General features: G+C 54.4%; 1 protein-coding gene across 2 annotated transcripts in view; it reads left to right on the top strand.

The window, feature by feature from the left end:
* Nucleotides 1–19973, top strand: part of LOC140732499 (alanine aminotransferase 2-like) — a 74969-nt gene extending 54996 nt beyond the window's left edge. The window contains exons 7-11 of one of the 2 annotated variants that reach the window (XM_073055270.1): nucleotides 1432–1568; nucleotides 2164–2338; nucleotides 8376–8531; nucleotides 17664–17776; nucleotides 19402–19973. In XM_073055270.1, coding sequence (XP_072911371.1) covers nucleotides 1432–1568; nucleotides 2164–2338; nucleotides 8376–8531; nucleotides 17664–17776; nucleotides 19402–19492 — 672 coding nt within the window. In that variant the 3' untranslated portion in view covers nucleotides 19493–19973. The remainder of the gene's footprint in view (nucleotides 1–1431; nucleotides 1569–2163; nucleotides 2339–8375; nucleotides 8532–17663; nucleotides 17777–19401) is intronic. The other variant, XM_073055271.1, reaches the window with a different exon arrangement.
* The last annotated feature ends 478 nt before the right edge of the window (nucleotides 19974–20451 follow it).

Raw genomic sequence — 20451 nt, 5'->3', positions numbered from 1 at the left:
AACAAGAGAGCATGAGTTGAGAGTTGGGGGCAAAAGTTTAAGGGTAACACGAGGGGGAATTTCTTTACTCAGAAGTGGTAGCTGTATGGAACGAGCTTCCAGTAGAAGTGGTAGAGGCAGGTTCGGTATTGTCATTTAAAGTAAAATTGGGTAGGTATATGGACAGGAAAGGAATGGAGGGTTATGGGCTGAGTGCGGGTCAGTGGGACTAGGTGAGAGTAAGCGTTCGGCACGGACTAGAAGGGCCGAGATGGCCTGTTTCCATGCTGTAATTGTTATATGGTTAGATGGTTATTTCATGGCTCTGGGCCTATACTCACTGGATTTTAGAAGAATGAGGGGGAATCTCATTAAAGCATATTAAATATTGAAATTCTTAGATAAAATGGAAGTGGAGAGGATGTTTCCTATAGTAAGGTAGTCTAGAACCAGAGGACACAGCCTCAGAATAGAAGGACATCCATTTAGAACAGAGATGGGAGGAATGTCTTTAGCCAGAGAATGGTGAAGCTGTGGAATTCATTGCCACAGGCAGCTATAGGAGGTCACGTCATGGAGAATATGAAAAGCAGGGGTTGAAAAGTTCATCACCTTTTAGCTATCCTCCTTCCCCTCCCCCCAGCTTCTTATTCTCATCTTTCCCCCTTCCTTTTTCAAACATTGATAGGCCTAGGCAGAGGAAATGTGGGAAAGGATGTTTTCCATGGTGGGGGAGTCTAGGACAAGAGGGCACTGCCTCAGGATAGAGGGGTGTACATTTAAAACCGAGATGTAGAGAAATTTCTTGAGCCAGAGGGTGGTGAATTTGTGGAATTTAATACCACAGGCAGCTGTGGAGGCCAGTTTGCTGGGTGTATTTATGGCAGAGATTGATAGATTCTTGATTGGACGGCATCAAAGGTTATTGGGAGAAGGCTGGGGAGTGGGACTGAGGAGGGGAAAACAGGATCAGCCATGATTGAATGGTGGAGCAGACTCGATGGGCCAAATGGCCTCTGTCTTACAGTTTTATGGTTTTTTCTGTCCTGATGAAGGGACTTGGCCCAAAACAACAATTGTTTATTCCTCTCCATAGATGCTGCTTGACCTGCTAAGATCCTCTAGTACTTTGTGTGATTTATGGAGGTTGACAGGTTCTTGATAAATCAGGGTGTCAAAGGTTACAGGGAGAAGGCAGGAGAATGGGATTGAGAGGGATAATAAATCAGCCATGATGGAATGGCAGAGCAGACTTGTTGGGCTGAATGGCCTAATTCTTCTCCTGTGTCTTATGGTTTTATGGTGTGGCAGGATGGCTGGGAGCAGTGAGAGGCGCAGGGAAAGGTCAGGCCATCTTGTCCAGCAGCACCATTACCTCAGTGGGAAAGAGGAAATTGGACAGGGTTGGGAATGTGTGCTGACGGTATTCTCTCTACCTACCCCTTTGTTCAGGTCTATCAGGACAATGTCTATGCTGCTGGCTGCACCTTCCACTCATTTAAAAAAGTGCTCTTCGAGATGGGACCCCAGTTCTCCGACGTGGTCGAGCTGGCTTCCTTCCACTCTGTCTCCAAGGGTTTCATGGGGGAGTGAGTATTCTGGATTGGTCGGTGGGACGAGCCATTTCTCCGCAGGATATTCCCCTCATCCCCCACACAGCCAGCAGAAGGACAGCCTCCACCCTCCACAGTTGGCCACATGTTGCTGACAGCCCCTGTGGGTGAGGAGCCAACTGGAACCCCTGGAGTATTCTTTCCTGTGGGCCTGTCCTCTTGGAGGGGCATATGTCCCATCGTCCCCTCTGAAAATGCACCTCCCATCCTGACCCTTGTGAACAGCAGGTTTGTGATGAGCTGGGGATGGTTTTGTCGGGATGAGGCCCTCTAGGTTTTGGGTGGGAGGAGTTCTGTTCTAGCACAGGGAAGGGTCTCTCCTCTCTACCGCTGGGACCCCAGGGTATGGGATCGAATGGGGAAAGGTCTGCCTGGGAGGAGACCCTCGGGGACCCCAGGGTTTGGGATCGAATGGGGAAAGGTCTGCCTGGGAGGAGACCCTCGGGGACCCCAGGGTTTGGGATGGGGAAGGGTCTCTCCTCTCTGCTCCAATGCTGGGACCTTGTTTTGGGATGGGAGCTTGGGGACCCCAGGTTTGGGATGGGGTGACGGTGGTTGTTGGCCCCCACAGGTGTGGTTACCGTGGCGGTTACGTGGAGTACGTGAACCTGGACCCTGGCGTGAAGGCGGAGTTGGTGAAACTGGTGTCAGTGAGATTGTGTCCCCCCGTGAGTGGGCAGGCCGTCATGGGAGTGATTACAGACCCTCCCCAGCCTGGGGAGCCCTCGCACCAAGCCTTCCTGAAGGTGAGACACCCATGGATGGGTGAGGGGCAGAGAGTGAGAGTGGAGGGACAAGGAGGGGAGGGGAGGGGTTTGGAGAGTGGAGAGGATAGGGCTGAGATTAGAGGAAGGAGTAAGGAGAGCAGAAACTGGAGGGACTGGGGAGGGGAGTGGAGAGAGGGAAGGGGTGGAGGAAGGGGAATGAGTGGGGGGGAATGGTGGAGGAGAAGGCAGGTGTATGGGATAGAGGCCAACAGCAGAGGTGAACAGAGGAAGGAGGGGGTAGTGGTTAGGACTGTGGAGGGAGATGATGGTTGTGTAAGAGAGGGTAGGACAGGTGAATGGAGGAAGGCTGAGGAGTGGAGGGTGAGGTAGGCAAGTGGTAGGGCAGAGGAAAGTGGAGAAAAGAGGGGAGGAGTAGCGGCTCAGGAGTGTCGATGGAGATGGGAGTAGAGGGTGAGGGGAGTGGACAGAGAGGGGAGAGGAAAGGGGGAGGTTTACATAGAACATAGAATAGTACGGCACAGTACAGGCCCTTCGGTCCACAGTGTTCTGCTGACCCTTAAACCCTGCCTCCCATATAAACCCCCCTTAAATTCCTCCATATACCTGTCTAGTAGTCTCTTAAACTTCACTAGTGTATCTGCCTCCACCACTGACTCAGGCAGTGCATTCCATGCACCAACCACTCTCTGAGTAAAAAACCTTCCTCTAATATCCCCCTTGAACTTCCCTCCCCTTACCTTAAAGCCATGTCCTCTTGTACTGAGCAGTGGTGCCCTGGGGAAGAGGCGCTGGCTGTCCACTCTATCTATTCCTCTTAACATCTTGTACACCTCTATCATGTCTCCTCTCATCCTTCTCTCCAGTGAGTAAAGCCCCTAGCTCCCTTAATCTCTGATCATAATGCATACTCTCTAAACCAGGCAGCATCCTGGTAAATCTCCTCTGTACCCTTTCCAATGCTTCCACATACTTCCTATAGTGATAAACCAGAACTGGACACAAGTGTGGCCTAACCAGAGTTTTATAGAGCTGCATCATTACCTCACAACTCTTAAACTCTATCCCTCGACTTATGAAAACTAACACCCCATAAGCTTTCTTAACTATCCTATCTACCTGTGAGGCAACTTTCAGGGATCTGTGGACATGTACCTCCAGATCCCTCTGCTCCTCCACACTCCCAAGTATCCTGCCATTTACTTTGTACTCTGCCTTGGAGTTTATCCTTCCAAAGTGTACGACCTCACACTTCTCTGGGTTGAACTCCATCTGCCAGTTCTCAGCCCACTTCTGCATCCTATCAATGTCTCTCTGCAATCTTCGACAATCCTCTACACTATCCACAATACCACCAACCATTGTGTCATCTGCAAACTTGCCAACCCACCTTTCTACCCCCGCATCCAGGTCATTAATAAAAATCACAAAAAGTAGAGGTCCCAGAACCGATCTTCGTGGGACACCACTTGTCACAACTCTCCAATCTGAATGTACTCCCTCCACCACGACCCTCTGCTTTCTGCAGGTGTAACCCCTGGGTCACCTCAGGCATCGCTCAAACTCGTTCTCGTCTAGGGGGAGCAGCCTTCGGCCCCGCCAAACTGGGTAATCAGCTGGTGTGGATGCTGTGTGATGTCCCCGCCTCGCCCAAAAAAGAGACAGTACACCTTATGCGATTAAATGAGTACAATTTATAAAGATTACTATAACTAAGCGAGTACTAACGATACAGTATATATGAATAAGAGAAAAAAAAGAAAAGGCGCCAAACTTATCAAAGTCCAAACCACTTCGTGCACAACCGTTGGAGCTCAATTACTGAAGTCTTCTGGTATTCGATCCCCTCCGAATTCCTCGACCCGCCTCCTGGGACCCCCACGGTGGTCGACCAGACGCTCCACACTCCTCTGTCTCCCTCTCCTCTCATCATCGAAACCCTTGGGCCGGGGACCCCCGCTCGGGGTCCGTACCGTCGCCCAACTTCCAGCACCCCGTCCTCTCTCTCTCACTCCATCGCGCCGACTCCCCAAAAGCCCCACCAACAATCAGTTTATAGTCCCAAACAAGCTTCCAGCACTTATCATAACAAAGACGCTAGCATTCCTACTATTAACACAGGCGCCAGCATTCCTACTTTTAACAAAACAAAGACGCCATTTTGATTACATACACAGTAACAAAGAAAAAGAAAAAAACCCCCGTTACACTCTCCCCCCACCAAATAAAAGTCATGTCCTCATGACTATTAGATAACTCGTCACCTTTCCTGCCAACACACCGTAACCCAAGCACAAGCAGTGACATCTCCTCCCCACACAGTAAACCTCACGCCCTGTTCCTTAGGCGCTATATAGGCCAACTATCTGGGCATTCCCAAACCCTTCTGAGACCTCCGTACCCCCCTCACCTAAACCCTTAGGCTAGGACACAGCTGAGGATACCTTGGGTCCACTACCAACTCCTCTTTCAACCTCTCACTCATGCCCCACACTGCACACAGCTAACCCTCCCCACTACACCTGACTCAGTGGAAGAAGGGCCAAAGGTCTCTTCCTCATTCGAGGGAAAGTCAGCAAAAGGCAGCATGTACCACACATCCAGCACATCAGCCTTTGAATCCGTATTCTTCCTCATTTCTTTGATCGGTAGCTGCCGTTTGATCTTCTCCAAACGGAAACACGTGACCTGCACTGCTCCTGCAGTCTCTTCAGCTTCCTGCAATTGAGATTGTCATCTTCTCTGGCCCCTGGCTCAGCAGTTCTGACTCCTGCATCCCGGCCATCTCAATCTGGAATGCAGTTACTCCAACAGCTTCTTCCACCCCGACCTGAAAAGCAGCAGTTAAAGATTGGTCACCCTCCAGTTCAGTATTCACTGCACTTCTCTCAATGTACCCCTGGGTCACCTCAGGCATCGCTCAAACTCATTCTCGTCTAGGGGGAGCAGCCTTCGGCCCCACCAAACTGGGTAATCAGCTGGTGTGGATGCTGTGTGATGTCCCCGCCTCGCCCAAAAAAGAGACAGTACACCTTATGCGATTAAATGAGTACAATTTATAAAGATTACTATAACTAAGCGATTACTAACGATACAGTATATATGAATAAGAGAAAAAAAAGAAAAGGCGCCAAACTTATCAAAGTCCAAACCACTTCGTGCACAACCGTTGGAGCTCAATTACTGAAGTCTTCTGGTATTCGATCCCCTCCGAATTCCTCGACCCGCCTCCTGGGACCCCCACGGTGGTCGACCAGACGCTCCACACTCCTCTGTCTCCCTCTCCTCTCATCATCGAAACCCTTGGGCCGGGGACCCCCGCTCGGGGTCCGTACCGTCGCCCAACTTCCAGCACCCCGTCCTCTCTCTCTCACTCCATCGCGCCGACTCCCCAAAAGCCCCACCAACAATCAGTTTATAGTCCCAAACAAGCTTCCAGCACTTATCATAACAAAGACGCTAGCATTCCTACTATTAACACAGGCGCCAGCATTCCTACTTTTAACAAAACAAAGACGCCATTTTGATTACATACACAGTAACAAAGAAAAAGAAAAAAACCCCCGTTACACAGGCAAGCCAATTCTGAATCCACCTGGACTAACTTCCCTGGATCCCATGCCTTCTGACTTTTTACTGTGTGGAACCTTGTCAAATGCCTTACTAAAATCCATGTAGACCACATCCACTGCACTACCCTCATCTATATGCCTGGTCACCTCCTCAAAGAACACTATCAGGCTTGTTAGACACGATCTGCCCTTCACAAAGCCATGCTGACTGTCCCTGATCAGACCATGATTCTCTAAATGCCCATAGATCCTATCTCTAAGAATCTTTTCCAACAGCTTTCCCACCACAGACGTAAGGCTCACTGGTCTATAATTACCCAGACTATCCCTACTACCTTTTTTGAACAAGGGGACAACATTCGCCTCCCTCCAATCCTCCAGTACCATTCCCGTGGACAACGAGGACATAAAGATCCTAGCCAGAGGCTCAGCAATCTCTTCCCTCACCTCGTGGAGCAGCCTGGGGAATATTCCATCAGGCCCCGGGGACTTATCCATCCCAATGTATTTTAACAACTCCAACACCTCCTCTCCCATAATATCAACATGTTCCAGAACATCAACCTCACTCATATTGTCCTCACCGTCATCAAGTTCCCTCTCGTTGGTGAATACCAAAGAGAAGTATTTATTCAGGACCTCGCTCACTTCCACAGCCTCCAGGAACATCTTCCCACCTTTATCTCTAATCGATCCTACCTTCACTCCTGTCATCCTTTTGTTCTTCACATAATTGAATAATGCCTTGGGGTTTTCCTTTACCCTACTTGCCAAGGTCTTCTCATGCCCCCTTCTTAAGCTCCTTTCTTGCTACCCTATATTCCTCAATGGACCCATCTGATCCTTGCTTCCTAAACCTCATGTATGCTGCTTTCTTCCACCTGACTAGATTCTCCACCTCACTTGTCACCCATGGTTCCTTCACCCTACCATTCCTTATCTTCCTCCCGTGAGGTGCAGAGAGATATGTCTAACTGATGCCCAGGGACTGTGATGGGACAGTGCCATAAAACACAAAAAGAGGCCCTTTGGCCCAACTTGTCCATGCTGACCCATTTTGCCGATTTAACCCAATCCCATTGTCCACATTTTTTTGGATCAAAACTATAAAAGTTTATTTACAACACATAGATACAAGGCAATGAATATTTACAAGACAATAGGCACACTTAAATTACAATACAGTCACTAGCGTCTACAGAACAGTCAATACCCTGTGGGGCCCACTGCTCATGGAAATCCCCCAATGTGCCCATTGCGACTGCGTGCTCCCTCTCCAAGGTCAGCCAGGTATGGACGTATCCTCAGAAAAGGGGCAGGCAGTCGGCCCGCACTGCACCCACCACCTTCCGCCATCTTGACCCGGCCCAGGAGCAAGCCCACCAAGAGCTCCTCCTCTCACCCGCCCCCATCATCCTTGGGTGGTGCGAACACACTCTGGGAGCACAGTGTGCAGTTCTGGTGACCACACTATTCGAAGTGTACGGATGGGCTGAAGCGTGCAGGGAGACTCACCCAATGTTCCTGGGTTGGAGGACTTTATTTATGCAGAGAGATCTACAGGAGGTGCTGCCTCAAGAAGGCAGCTTCTATCATGAAAGACCCCACTATCCGGACCATGTCATCTTCTCACAGCCCCCATCGAGCCGGAGGTACAGAAGCCTGAAGTTCTGTGGAAGTTGCAGTAAGGAAAGGGTTAACATAATATCCAGGCAAGGATCAACTGCAGACAAGAAAGGTCTTTGAAGATAAACAATCACAGACACACAAACATCTAAGGGTCAATGTTTTACAACTAGTATCATCATTTCTATTGACTTTCAAGACCTGTATTGTGAATGGTGATTGATCTCACAAGTAAGGAAATCAAACATACACGGTTCACCAGTTGGCCAGTACCTATAACTGCCAGTCAATTCTGTGTAAGACCATAAGACATAGGAGCAGAATTAGGCCACTTGGCCCATCTAGTCTAGCTTCATGCATCCATCCAGGAGTCTCTTAAAAGATCCTATCATTTCAGTCTCCACCAGCGCCTCTGGCAGCCCATTCCACTCACTCACCACCTTCTGCGTAAAAAACTTACCCCTGACATCTCCTCTGTACATATTTTCAATCATGGATGATCTTTTTTACCTCTCCTCAGCCCCACACCCTGGCCTTCTCCCCATAACCTTTGATGTTGTGGTTGGTTCGATTCTCCAGCCAGGACACCTTTCTTGTCTCAGCTTTCCCCGGACGCTGCTCAGTCTGCCGTGAGTTCTCAATGGGCCTTGATATGTCTCGGGCTGTGCAGTAGCTGCAGGATTGTGCAGTGAGTTATACTGGCCTTGGGCGAGTGAAGCCCAGCATGGATTGGTTGGGCCGAAGTCCTGTTCCTAACCTGTACAGCTCTGTGAGGTGTCTGATAACAGGGCTGGAGATGTAAGCTGTCTTTTCTGACCTGTGGACCTCAGCCTCTGACCTGCCCGTGTCTTTGTGCACAGGAGAAGACCACTGTGCTGAGTTCCTTGGCAGAGAGGGCCCGTCTGACGGAGGAGCTACTCAGCGGAGTCCCTGGAATCCGCTGTAACCCCGTGCAAGGAGCAATGTACTCGTTTCCCCGTATTGACATCCCGCCCAAGGCCGTGGAGGCAGCAAAGGTAATCAGGGAGAAAGATAAAATCAGCTTTATTTGTCACATGTACACTTAATGGCCACTGTATTAGGTACACCTGTACACCTCCACACCTGTACAACACCACACCTGTACACCTCCACACTTGTACGCCTGTACACCTCCACACCTGTACACCTGTATACCACCACACCTGTGCACCACATCTGTACACTTCTCTGCACCTGTGCATCTTCACACCTGTACACCTCAACACCGGTACACCACCACACCTGCACACCTGTACACTACCACACCTCCACACCTGCACACCACCACACCTGCACACCTGTACACAACCACACCTCCACACCTGTATATAACCACACCTGTGCACCACATCTGTACACCTTCGCACCTGTGCACCTTCACACCTATACACCTCAACACCGGTACACCACCACACCTGCACACCTGTACACTACCACACCTCCACACCTGCACACCTGTATACCACCACACCTGTGCACCACATCTGTACACTTCTCTGCACTTGTGCACCTTCACACCTGTACACCTCAACACTGGTACATCACCACACCTGCACACCTGTACACTACCACACCTCCACACCTGCTCACCACCACACCTGCACACCTGTACACTACCACACCTCCACACCTGTACACCTGTATACCACCACACCTGTGCACCACATCTGTACGTATCCTGGTCCCCCTTTCCCCATCACTCAGTCCGTATCCCACTCTGTCCCCCTTTCCCCGTCACTCAGTCCGTATCCCCCTCTGTCCCCCTTTCCCCATCACTCAGTCCGTATCCCCCTCTGTCCCCCTTTCCCCATCACTCAGTCCGTATCCCCCTCTGTCCCCCTTTCCCCATCACTCAGTCCGTATCCCCCTCTGTCCCCCTTTCCCCATCACTCAGTCTGTATCCCCCTCTGTCCCCCTTTCCCCGTCACTCAGTCCGTATCCCCCTCTGTCCCCCTTTCCCCATCACTCAGTCTGTATCCCCCTCTGTCCCCCTTTCCCCATCACTCAGTCTGTATCCCCCTCTGTCCCCCTTTCCCCCATCACTCAGTCTGTATCCCCCTCTGTCCCCCTTTCCCCGTCACTCAGTCCGTATCCCCCTCTGTCCCCCTTTCCCCATCACTCAGTCTGTATCCCCCTCTGTCCCCCTTTCCCCATCACTCAGTCTGTATCCCCCTCTGTCCCCCTTTCCCCGTCACTCAGTCCGTATCCCACTCTGTCCCCCTTTTCCCGTCACTCAGTCCGTATCCTGGTCCCCCTTTCCCCATCACTCAGTCCGTATCCCCCTCTGTCCCCCTTTCCCCGTCACTCAGTCCGTATCCTGGTCCCCCTTTCCCCATCACTCAGTCCGTATCCCCCTCTGTCCCCCTTTCCCCATCACTCAGTCCATATCCCCCTCTGTCCCCCTTTCCCCATCACTCAGTCCATATCCCACTCTGTCCCCCTTTCCCCATCACTCAGTCCGTATCCCCCTCTGTCCCCCTTTCCCCATCACTCAGTCCATATCCCCCTCTGTCCCCCTTTCCGCGTCACTCAGTCCGTATCCCCCTCTGTCCCCCTTTCCCCATCACTCAGTCCGTATCCCCCTCTGTCCCCCTTTCCCATCACTCAGTCCGTATCCTGGTCCCCCTTTCCCCATCACTCAGTCCGTATCCCCCTCTGTCCCCCTTTCCCCATCACTCAGTCCGTATCCCCCTCTGTCCCCCTTTCCCATCACTCAGTCCGTATCCCCCTCTGTCCCCCTTTCCCCGTCACTCAGTCCGTATCCCCCTCTGTCCCCCTTTCCCCATCACTCAGTCCGTATCCCCCTCTGTCCCCCTTTCCCATCACAGTCCGTATCCCCCTCTGTCCCCCTTTCCCCATCACTCAGTCCGTATCCCCCTCTGTCCCCCTTTCCCCGTCACTCAGTCCGTATCCTGGTCCCCCTTTCCCCATCACTCAGTCCGTATCCCCCTCTGTCCCCCTTTCCCCATCACTCAGTCCATATCCCCCTCTGTCCCCCTTTCCCCATCACTCAGTCCATATCCCACTCTGTCCCCCTTTCCCCATCACTCAGTCCGTATCCCCCTCTGTCCCCCTTTCCCCATCACTCAGTCCATATCCCCCTCTGTCCCCCTTTCCGCGTCACTCAGTCCGTATCCCCCTCTGTCCCCCTTTCCCCATCACTCAGTCCGTATCCCCCTCTGTCCCCCTTTCCCATCACAGTCCGTATCCCCCTCTGTCCCCCTTTCCCCATCACTCAGTCCGTATCCACCCTGTCCCCCTTTCCCCATCACTCAGTCCGTATCCCCCTCTATCCCCCTTTCCCCGTCACTCAGTCCGTATCCCCCTCTGTCCCCCTTTCCCCATCACTCAGTCCATATCCCCCTCTGTCCCCCTTTCCCCATCACTCAGTCCATATCCCACTCTGTCCCCCTTTCCCCATCACTCAGTCCGTATCCCCCTCTGTCCCCCTTTCCCCATCACTCAGTCCATATCCCCCTCTGTCCCCCTTTCCCCGTCACTCAGTCCGTATCCCCCTCTGTCCCCCTTTCCCCATCACTCAGTCCGTATCCCCCTCTGTCCCCCTTTCCCATCACAGTCCGTATCCCCCTCTGTCCCCCTTTCCCCATCACTCAGTCCGTATCCACCCTGTCCCCCTTTCCCCATCACTCAGTCCGTATCCCCCTCTATCCCCCTTTCCCCGTCACTCAGTCCGTATCCCCCTCTGTCCCCCTTTCCCATCACAGTCCGTATCCCCCTCTGTCCCCCTTCTCCCCATCACTCAGTCCGTATCCCCCTCTGTCCCCCTTTCCCCATCACTCAGTCCGTATCCCCCTCTGTCCCCCTTTCCCCATCACTCAGTCCGTATCCCCCTCTGTCCCCCTTTCCATCACTCAGTCATATCCCGGTCCCCCTTTCCCCATCACTCAGTCCGTATCCTGGTCCCCCTTTCCCCATCACTCAGTCCGTATCCCCCTCTGTCCCCCTTTCCCCATCACTCAGTCCGTATCCCCCTCTGTCCCCCCTTTCCCATCACTCAGTCCGTATCCTGGTCCCCCTTTCCCCATCACTCAGTCCGTATCCCCCTCTGTCCCCCTTTCCCCATCACTCAGTCCATATCCCCCTCTGTCCCCCTTTCCCCGTCACTCAGTCCGTATCCACCCTGTCCCCCCTTTCCCCATCACTCAGTCCATATCCCGGTCCCCCTTTCCCCCATCACTCAGTCCGTATCCTGGTCCCCCTTTCCCCATCACTCAGTCCGTATCCCACTCTGTCCCCCTTTCCCCGTCACTCAGTCCGTATCCCCTCTGTCCCCCTTTCCCCATCACTCAGTCCATATCCACCTCTGTCCCCCTTTCCCCATCACTCAGTCCGTATCCCCCTCTGTCCCCCTTTCCCCGTCACTCAGTCCGTATCCACCCTGTCCCCCTTTCCCCATCACTCAGTCCGTATCCCCCTCTGTCCCCCTTTCCCCGTCACTCAGTCCGTATCCACCCTGTCCCCCTTTCCCCATCACTCAGTCCGTATCCCCCTCTATCCCCCTTTCCCCATCACTCAGTCCGTATCCCCCTCTGTCCCCCTTTCCCCGTCACTCAGTCCGTATCCCCCTCTGTCCCCCTTTCCCCATCACTCAGTCCCGTATCCACCCGGTCCCCCCTTTCCCCATCACTCAGTCCGTATCCACCCTGTCCCCCTTTCCCCGTCACTCAGTCCGTATCCTGGTCCCCCTTTCCCCATCACTCAGTCCGTATCCCCCACTGTCCCCTTTCCCCATCACTCAGTCCGTATCCCCCTCTGTCCCCCTTTCCCATCACTCAGTCCGTATCCCCCTCTGTCCCCCTTTCCCCGTCACTCAGTCCGTATCCCCCTCTGTCCCCCTTTCCCCATCACTCAGTCCGTATCCCCCTCTGTCCCCCTTTCCCATCACAGTCCGTATCCCCCTCTGTCCCCCTTTCCCCGTCACTCAATCCGTATCCCCCTCTGTCCCCCTTTCCCCATCACTCAGTCCGTATCCCCCTCTGTCCCCCTTTCCCCGTCACTCAGTCCGTATCCCCCTCTGTCCCCCTTTCCCCATCACTCAGTCCGTATCCCCCTCTGTCCCCCTTTCCCATCACAGTCCGTATCCCCCTCTGTCCCCCTTTCCCCATCACTCAGTCCGTATCCCCCTCTATCCCCCTTTCCCCATCACTCAGTCCATATCCCCCTCTGTTCCCCTTTCCCCGTCACTCAGTCCGTATCCACCCTGTCCCCCTTTCCCCATCACTCAGTCCATATCCCGGTCCCCCTTTCCCCATCACTCAGTCCATATCCCCCTCTGTCCCCCTTTCCCCATCACTCAGTCCGTATCCCCCTCTGTCCCCCTTTCCCCATCACTCAGTCCGTATCCCCCTCTGTCCCCCTTTCCCATCACTCAGTCCGTATCCTGGTCCCCCTTTCCCCATCACTCAGTCCGTATCCCCCTCTGTCCCCCTTTCCCCATCACTCAGTCCATATCCCCCTCTGTCCCCCTTTCCCCGTCACTCAGTCCGTATCCACCCTGTCCCCCTTTCCCCATCACTCAGTCCATATCCCGGTCCCCCTTTCCCCATCACTCAGTCCATATCCCCCTCTGTCCCCCTTTCCCCATCACTCAGTCCGTATCCCCCTCTGTCCCCCTTTCCCCATCACTCAGTCCGTATCCCCCTCTGTCCCCCTTTCCCATCACAGTCCGTATCCCCCTCTGTCCCCCTTTCCCCATCACTCAGTCCGTATCCTGGTTCCCCTTTCCCCCATCACTCAGTCCGTATCCCACTCTGTCCCCCTTTCCCCGTCACTCAGTCCGTATCCTGGTCCACCTTTCCCCATCACTCAGTCCATATCCCCCTCTGTCCCCCTTTCCCCATCACTCAGTCCATATCCACCTCTGTCCCCCTTTCCCCATCACTCAGTCCGTATCCTGGTCCCCCTTTCCCCATCACTCAGTCCGTATCCCACTCTGTCCCCCTTTCCCCGTCACTCAGTCCGTATCCTGGTCCCCCTTTCCCCATCACTCAGTCCATATCCCCCTCTGTCCCCCTTTCCCCATCACTCAGTCCATATCCACCTCTGTCCCCCTTTCCCCATCACTCAGTCCGTATCCCCCTCTGTCCCCCTATCCCCGTCACTCAGTCCGTATCCCCCTCTGTCCCCCTTTCCCCATCACTCAGTCCGTATCCACCCGGTCCCCCTTTCCCCATCACTCAGTCCGTATCCACCCTGTCCCCCTTTCCCCGTCACTCAGTCCGTATCCTGGTCCCCCTTTCCCCATCACTCAGTCCGTATCCCCCTCTGTCCCCCTTTCCCCATCACTCAGTCCGTATCCCCCTCTGTCCCCCTTTCCCATCACTCAGTCCGTATCCCCCCTCTGTCCCCCTTTCCCCGTCACTCAGTCCGTATCCCCCTCTGTCCCCCTTTCCCCATCACTCAGTCCGTATCCCCCTCTGTCCCCCTTTCCCATCACAGTCCGTATCCCCCTCTGTCCCCCTTTCCCCGTCACTCAATCCGTATCCCCCTCTGTCCCCCTTTCCCCATCACTCAGTCCGTATCCCCCTCTATCCCCCTTTCCCCATCACTCAGTCCATATCCCCCTCTGTCCCCCTTTCCCCGTCACTCAGTCCGTATCCCCCTCTGTCCCCCTTTCCCCCATCACTCAGTCCGTATCCCCCTCTGTCCCCCTTTCCCCATCACTCAGTCCATATCCCCCTCTATCCCCCTTTCCCCATCACTCAGTCCATATCCCCCTCTGTCCCCCTTTCCCCATCACTCAGTCCATATCCCGGTCCCCCTTTCCCCATCACTCAGTCCATATCCCCCTCTGTCCCCCTTTCCCCATCACTCAGTCCGTATCCCCCTCTGTCCCCCTTTCCCCATCACTCAGTCCGTATCCCCCTCTGTCCCCCTTTCCCATCACTCAGTCCGTATCCTGGTCCCCCTTTCCCCATCACTCAGTCCGTATCCCCCTCTGTCCCCCTTTCCCCATCACTCAGTCCATATCCCCCTCTGTCCCCCTTTCCCCGTCACTCAGTCCGTATCCACCCTGTCCCCCTTTCCCCATCACTCAGTCCATATCCCGGTCCCCCTTTCCCCATCACTCAGTCCATATCCCCCTCTGTCCCCCTTTCCCCATCACTCAGTCCGTATCCCGGTCCCCCTTTCCCCATCACTCAGTCCGTATCCTGGTTCCCCTTTCCCCATCACTCAGTCCGTATCCCCCTCTGTCCCCCTTTCCCCATCACTCAGTCCGTATCCCACTCTGTCCCCCTTTCCCCGTCACTCAGTCCGTATCCTGGTCCCCCTTTCCCCATCACTCAGTCCGTATCCCACTCTGTCCCCCTTTCCCCGTCACTCAGTCCGTATCCTGGTCCCCCTTTCCCCATCACTCAGTCCGTATCCCCCTCTGTCCCCCTTTCCCCATCACTCAGTCCATATCCACCTCTGTCCCCCTTTCCCCATCACTCAGTCCGTATCCCCCTCTGTCCCCCTTTCCCCGTCACTCAGTCCGTATCCCCCCTCTGTCCCCCTTTCCCCATCACTCAGTCCGTATCCCACTCTGTCCCCCTTTCCCCATCACTCAGTCCGTATCCACCCGGTCCCCCTTTCCCCATCACTCAGTCCGTATCCACCCTGTCCCCCTTTCCCCGTCACTCAGTCCGTATCCTGGTCCCCCTTTCCCCATCACTCAGTCCGTATCCCCCTCTGTCCCCCTTTCCCCATCACTCAGTCCATATCCCCCTCTGTCCCCCTTTCCCCGTCACTCAGTCCGTATCCCCCTCTGTCCCCCTTTCCCCATCACTCAGTCCATATCCCGGTCCCCCTTTGCCCATCACTCAGTCCGTATCCACCCTGTCCCCCTTTCCCCATCACTCAGTCCGTATCCTGGTCCCCCTTTCCCCATCACTCAGTCCGTATCCCCCTCTGTCCCCCTTTCCCCATCACTCAGTCCATATCCCCCTCTGTCCCCCTTTCCCCGTCACTCCGTCCGTATCCCCCTCTGTCCCCCTTTCCCCATCACTCAGTCCATATCCCGGTCCCCCTTTCCCCATCACTCAGTCCGTATCCCCCCTCTGTCCCCCTTTCCCCATCACTCAGTCCGTATCCCCCTCTGTCCCCCTTTCCCCATCACTCTGTCCGTATCCCCCTCAGTCCCCCTTTCCCAATACTCAATCCGTATCCCCCTCTGTCCCCCTTTCCCCATCACTCAGTCCGTATCCCCCTCTGTCCCCCTTTCCCCGTCACTCAGTCCGTATCCACCCTGTCCCCCTTTCCCCATCACTCAGTCCATATCCCGGTCCCCCCTTTCCCCATCACTCAGTCCATATCCCCCTCTGTCCCCCTTTCCCCATCACTCAGTCCGTATCCCCCTCTGTCCCCCTTTCCCCCATCACTCAGTCCGTATCCCCCTCTGTCCCCCTTTCCCATCACTCAGTCCGTATCCTGGTCCCCCTTTCCCCATCACTCAGTCCGTATCCCCCTCTGTCCCCCTTTCCCCATCACTCAGTCCATATCCCCCTCTGTCCCCCTTTCCCCATCACTCAGTCCATATCCCGGTCCCCCTTTCCCCATCACTCAGTCCATATCCCCCTCTGTCCCCCTTTCCCCATCACTCAGTCCGTATCCCGGTCCCCCTTTCCCCATCACTCAGTCCGTATCCTGGTTCCCCTTTCCCCATCACTCAGTCCGTATCCCACTCTGTCCCCCTTTCCCCGTCACTCAGTCCGTATCCTGGTCCCCCTTTCCCCATCACTCAGTCCATATCCCCCTCTGTCCCCCTTTCCCCATCACTCAGTCCATATCCACCTCTGTCCCCCTTTCCCCATCACTCAGTCCGTATCCCCCTCTGTCCCCCTTTCCCCGTCACTCAGTCCGTATCCCCCTCTGTCCCCCTTTCCCCATCACTCAGTCCGTATCCACCCCGGTCCCCCTTTCCCCATCACTCAGTCCGTATCCACCCTGTCCCCCTTTCCCCGTCACTCAGTCCGTATCCTGGTCCCCCTTTCCCCATCACTCAGTCCGTATCCCCCTCTGTCCCCCTTTCCCCATCACTCAGTCCGTATCCCCCTCAGTCCCCCTTTCCCAATACTCAGTCCGTATCCCCCTCTGTCCCCCTTTCCCCGTCACTCAGTCTGTATCCCCCTCTGTCCCCCTTTCCCCATCACTCAGTCCGTATCCCACTCTGTCCCCCTTTCCCCGTCACTCAGTCCGTATCCCCCTCTGTCCCCCTTTCCCCATCACTCAGTCCGTATCCCCCTCTGTCCCCCTTTCCCATCACTCAGTCCGTATCCCCCTCTGTCCCCCTTTCCCCGTCACTCAGTCCGTATCCCCCTCTGTCCCTCTTTCCCCGTCACTCAATCCGTATGCTCCTCTGTCCCCCTTTCCCCGTCACTCAGTCCGTATCCCCCTCTGTCCCCCTTTCCCTGTCACTCAATCCGTATGCTCCTCTGTCCCCCTTTCCCCATCACTCAGTCCGTATCCCCCTCTGTCCCCCTTTCCCCATCACTCAGTCCGTATCCCCCTCTGTCCCCCTTTCCCCATCACTCAGTCCGTATCCCCCTCTGTCCCCCTTTCCCCGTCACTCAGTCCGTATCCACCTCTGTCCCCCTTTCCCCATCACTCAGTCCGTATCCCCCTCTGTCCCCCTTTCCCCATCAGTCAGTCCGTATCCCCCTCTGTCCCCCTTTCCCCATCACTCAGTCCGTATCCCCCTCTGTCCCCCTTTCCCCATCACTCAGTCCGTATCCCCCTCTGTCCCCCTTTCCCCATCACTCAGTCCATATCCCCCTCTGTCCCCCTTTCCCCATCACTCAGTCCGTATCCCCCTCTGTCCCCCTTTCCCCGTCACTCAGTCCGTATCCCCCTCTGTCCCCCTTTCCCCATCAGTCAGTCCGTATCCCCCTCTGTCCCCCTTTCCCCATCACTCAGTCCGTATCCCCCTCTGTCCCCCTTTCCCCATCACTCAGTCCGTATCCCCCTCTGTCCCCCTTTCCCCATCAGTCAGTCCGTATCCCCCTCTGTCCCCCTTTCCCCATCACTCAGTCCATATCCCCCTCTGCCCAGTGACTCTGGTGACTGAGCAGCGTGTCCGTCTCGGACGGCATGCCCCAGAGCTGACTGACCACTGCCCCTCTCCACAGGCCGCTGGACACATGCCCGACATGTTCTTCTGCATGCAGTTGCTGGAGGAGACGGGGATCTGCGTTGTTCCGGGCTGTGGGTTTGGACAGGCGGAGGGGACGTACCACTTCAGGTAGGAGGGTCACAGGAAGGACAGCATCAGTCAGACATTCCCTCAGTACCTCCCTTTTCTTTAAAAAATACATACAAAACCAAACTTTATTCAAATCCAAGAAACATACAAATGTTGGGGTTACGGTGCATTAGTGAATTCAAATTAAAATACAGTTATTGTCATGTATAGAACGCATTCAATTCCCTGGAGCGGGGCTCCCATTCCCAGGAATCCCCCACTGTGCCCATAATGGTCACGTGTTGCCTCTCTAAGTCACCTTGTCATGAAAGTACCCCCTGAAGAAGGGGCAGATAACGGCTCAGGCAGAGCCCTCAACAGCCCACTGCCCACTGCCTGGATCTGGTTTGGCCAGGCCCACCAGCAAGTCTAGCAGAGCATCCTCTGAGCAACACTCACGCCCCCCCCCTTACTTGCTGCCTGTGAAACAGGAGCGTGGCAGCTGAAGTGCAGCCAGAATACGTCGAGCTGCCCGTTCAGGTATTCAGACAGCAGACGGGACTAAAGTGACCAGCCAGTTCAAAGCATAGAGGCTAACAGCTGGTTAATGGTCAGCGTCCTGCCCCCGTACGAGATTGCACAGTCGACCTGACCAGTGTCCCAGCTGGGCAGAGGCTTTCATCTCCAAATGCCACCAGTTTGCCAGCTAGGTCTCCACAGTGGAGGTTATGTAGACCCCCAGAACGAGGAGGTGTGTGGTGCTCCACGCAAATGGTCTTGTCTCCTCTGGCGGGGAGTCCATCTGCCACTGATGCAGTTAAAGACCAGAGCACTTCCTCCGTTTGACCCTGGCAGAGGATGTGGCTGAGAAGATCCAGTGAGAGCCTCGATCCTCTGTAGGTCAGCAGTCAGTGATCATTGGCATCAGCCGAGAGGACGAGCAGCTCGTGCATCTGACAACCGCTTCTGAAGAAGGTCTACGTAAACAAAAATACAGTTACCCTGACATCAGCCCCTCCCCCCCCCTTCTGGAGCAAAACAGTGACTGAATTAACAGTCACTTGGGTAGTCTGTACAATGTAACTCCACCGAGTGTGCAGCCGAGCCACGCCTCCGCTCCTCCATTCGAGCGACTCTTCTCCAGTTCTCCCGGGCCAACTACTCCAGGTAGGAGGGGGTTTTTAGCCGGAGAAATTCCTCCCAGCTCCCAGTAAAAGTTGCAGACGCCAACCTTGGCAAACCGCCAGGCACTGTTGCTCGCACTGCCCAAGCACAGGCTCAACAAAACCTGGTGAAGCAGACTCCCCACAAGAGGAAATCTGCCGCAGTGCTCAGCCAACGATGAGGCACCTCCTCCTGCACCTTCCTCCGTCCTCAACACCATTCCTCAGGGTTTTTCCCCAGAACTCTCACACCACAGTCCATCCCACAGCGTGGCCCTCCCTGAGCATTACCCCTCCCACAGTGTGATGCTCCCTTAATTCCGCTGTGCCACAGTTTTGGTGAGGGTTACAGTTTGGGGAGCAACATTTGAAACTGGGTGGCGGGGGGGGGGGGGGGGCTCATCCCTGAAATTAGGGACAGGGCTGAGTGGGGCAGTTTGGGAAGAGGGGTGAGGGTTTGAATGGAATGGTATATAGGGACAATGTCCTCTGACCTCCCACCCTTCACCTCCCTGCCTACAGGATGACCATCCTGCCCCAGACGGACAAACTGAAGGCCCTCCTCAGCAAACTTAAGTGCTTCTACCAGAAGTTCTGCCAACAATACGCATAGACATGGCGGCTCTCTCACTGGCTGCAAGGCTCTGGACCCAGCACCGACACCGAGTATAACAAACCAACCCAGCCTCAGACTCAGACGGGACGGAAGTGCACATCACCATGGAGATCGGGGATCATGGCTGAGATGGGGGGGCAAGAGTTGCTTTTTACAGGGGGCACATTGAATTGCACTGAGGGGCTGGAGTAGATTTTTTGCACAAATGGGGTAGAAATTTTACAAACAACCTCAACGCTGTGTATCGGTGCAGTGGCTACCCCTGTCACAGGATCACCCTCCCTGAGGGGGCAGATGCTGCTAGATGGACCACAGACAGTGGTTACACTGTCTGGTTCTCTCTGGTCCAAGTACACCTTAAGGTTCCCTCACCCTGGACTCCAGGAACCAGCCACAGTACCGATCCACCCAGTTCACCCCATCTTCCGAAGCTCCGAAACCATGGGAATGCTAATAAATTAACTATCGTGTCCAACAAGGCCTGTTGACTTTGATTGAAACTAGTTTTCACATGGAAAGTAGAAAAGCTACTTTTACAATGCAAAAACAGTCCCTTCAGTCCATCTAGTCCATACTGGCCTGGTCTGCCAAGTCCCACTCGCCTGCACCCAGACCATGATCGTCCATGCCCCTCTCATTCATGAATGTACCTATCCAAACTTCTCGTCAGTGTTGAAATCCCGGCAGCTTGCTCCACACTCTCACCACCTTCTGAGTGAAGGAGATCCCCATCAGGTTCTCTGTAAACATTTCACCTTTGACCCTTAACCCATTACTTCTCTTTCTAGAGTCACCTAACTGAAGTGGAAAAAGCCTGCTTGCATTTACCCCATCTATACCCCTCATAATTTTGATTACCTCTATCAAATCTTCCCTCACTTTCCTGCACTCCAGGGAGTAAAGTTTTAACCTATTCAACCTTTAACTCAAGTCCTCAACTACTGGAAACATTCACG

Source organism: Hemitrygon akajei, chromosome 8 (assembly GCF_048418815.1).
Source record: "Hemitrygon akajei chromosome 8, sHemAka1.3, whole genome shotgun sequence".
Classification (NCBI taxonomy): Eukaryota; Metazoa; Chordata; class Chondrichthyes; order Myliobatiformes; family Dasyatidae; genus Hemitrygon; species Hemitrygon akajei.
Note: the sequence above shows the minus strand (reverse complement) of the source record. Positions and strands in the feature narration are given on the sequence as shown.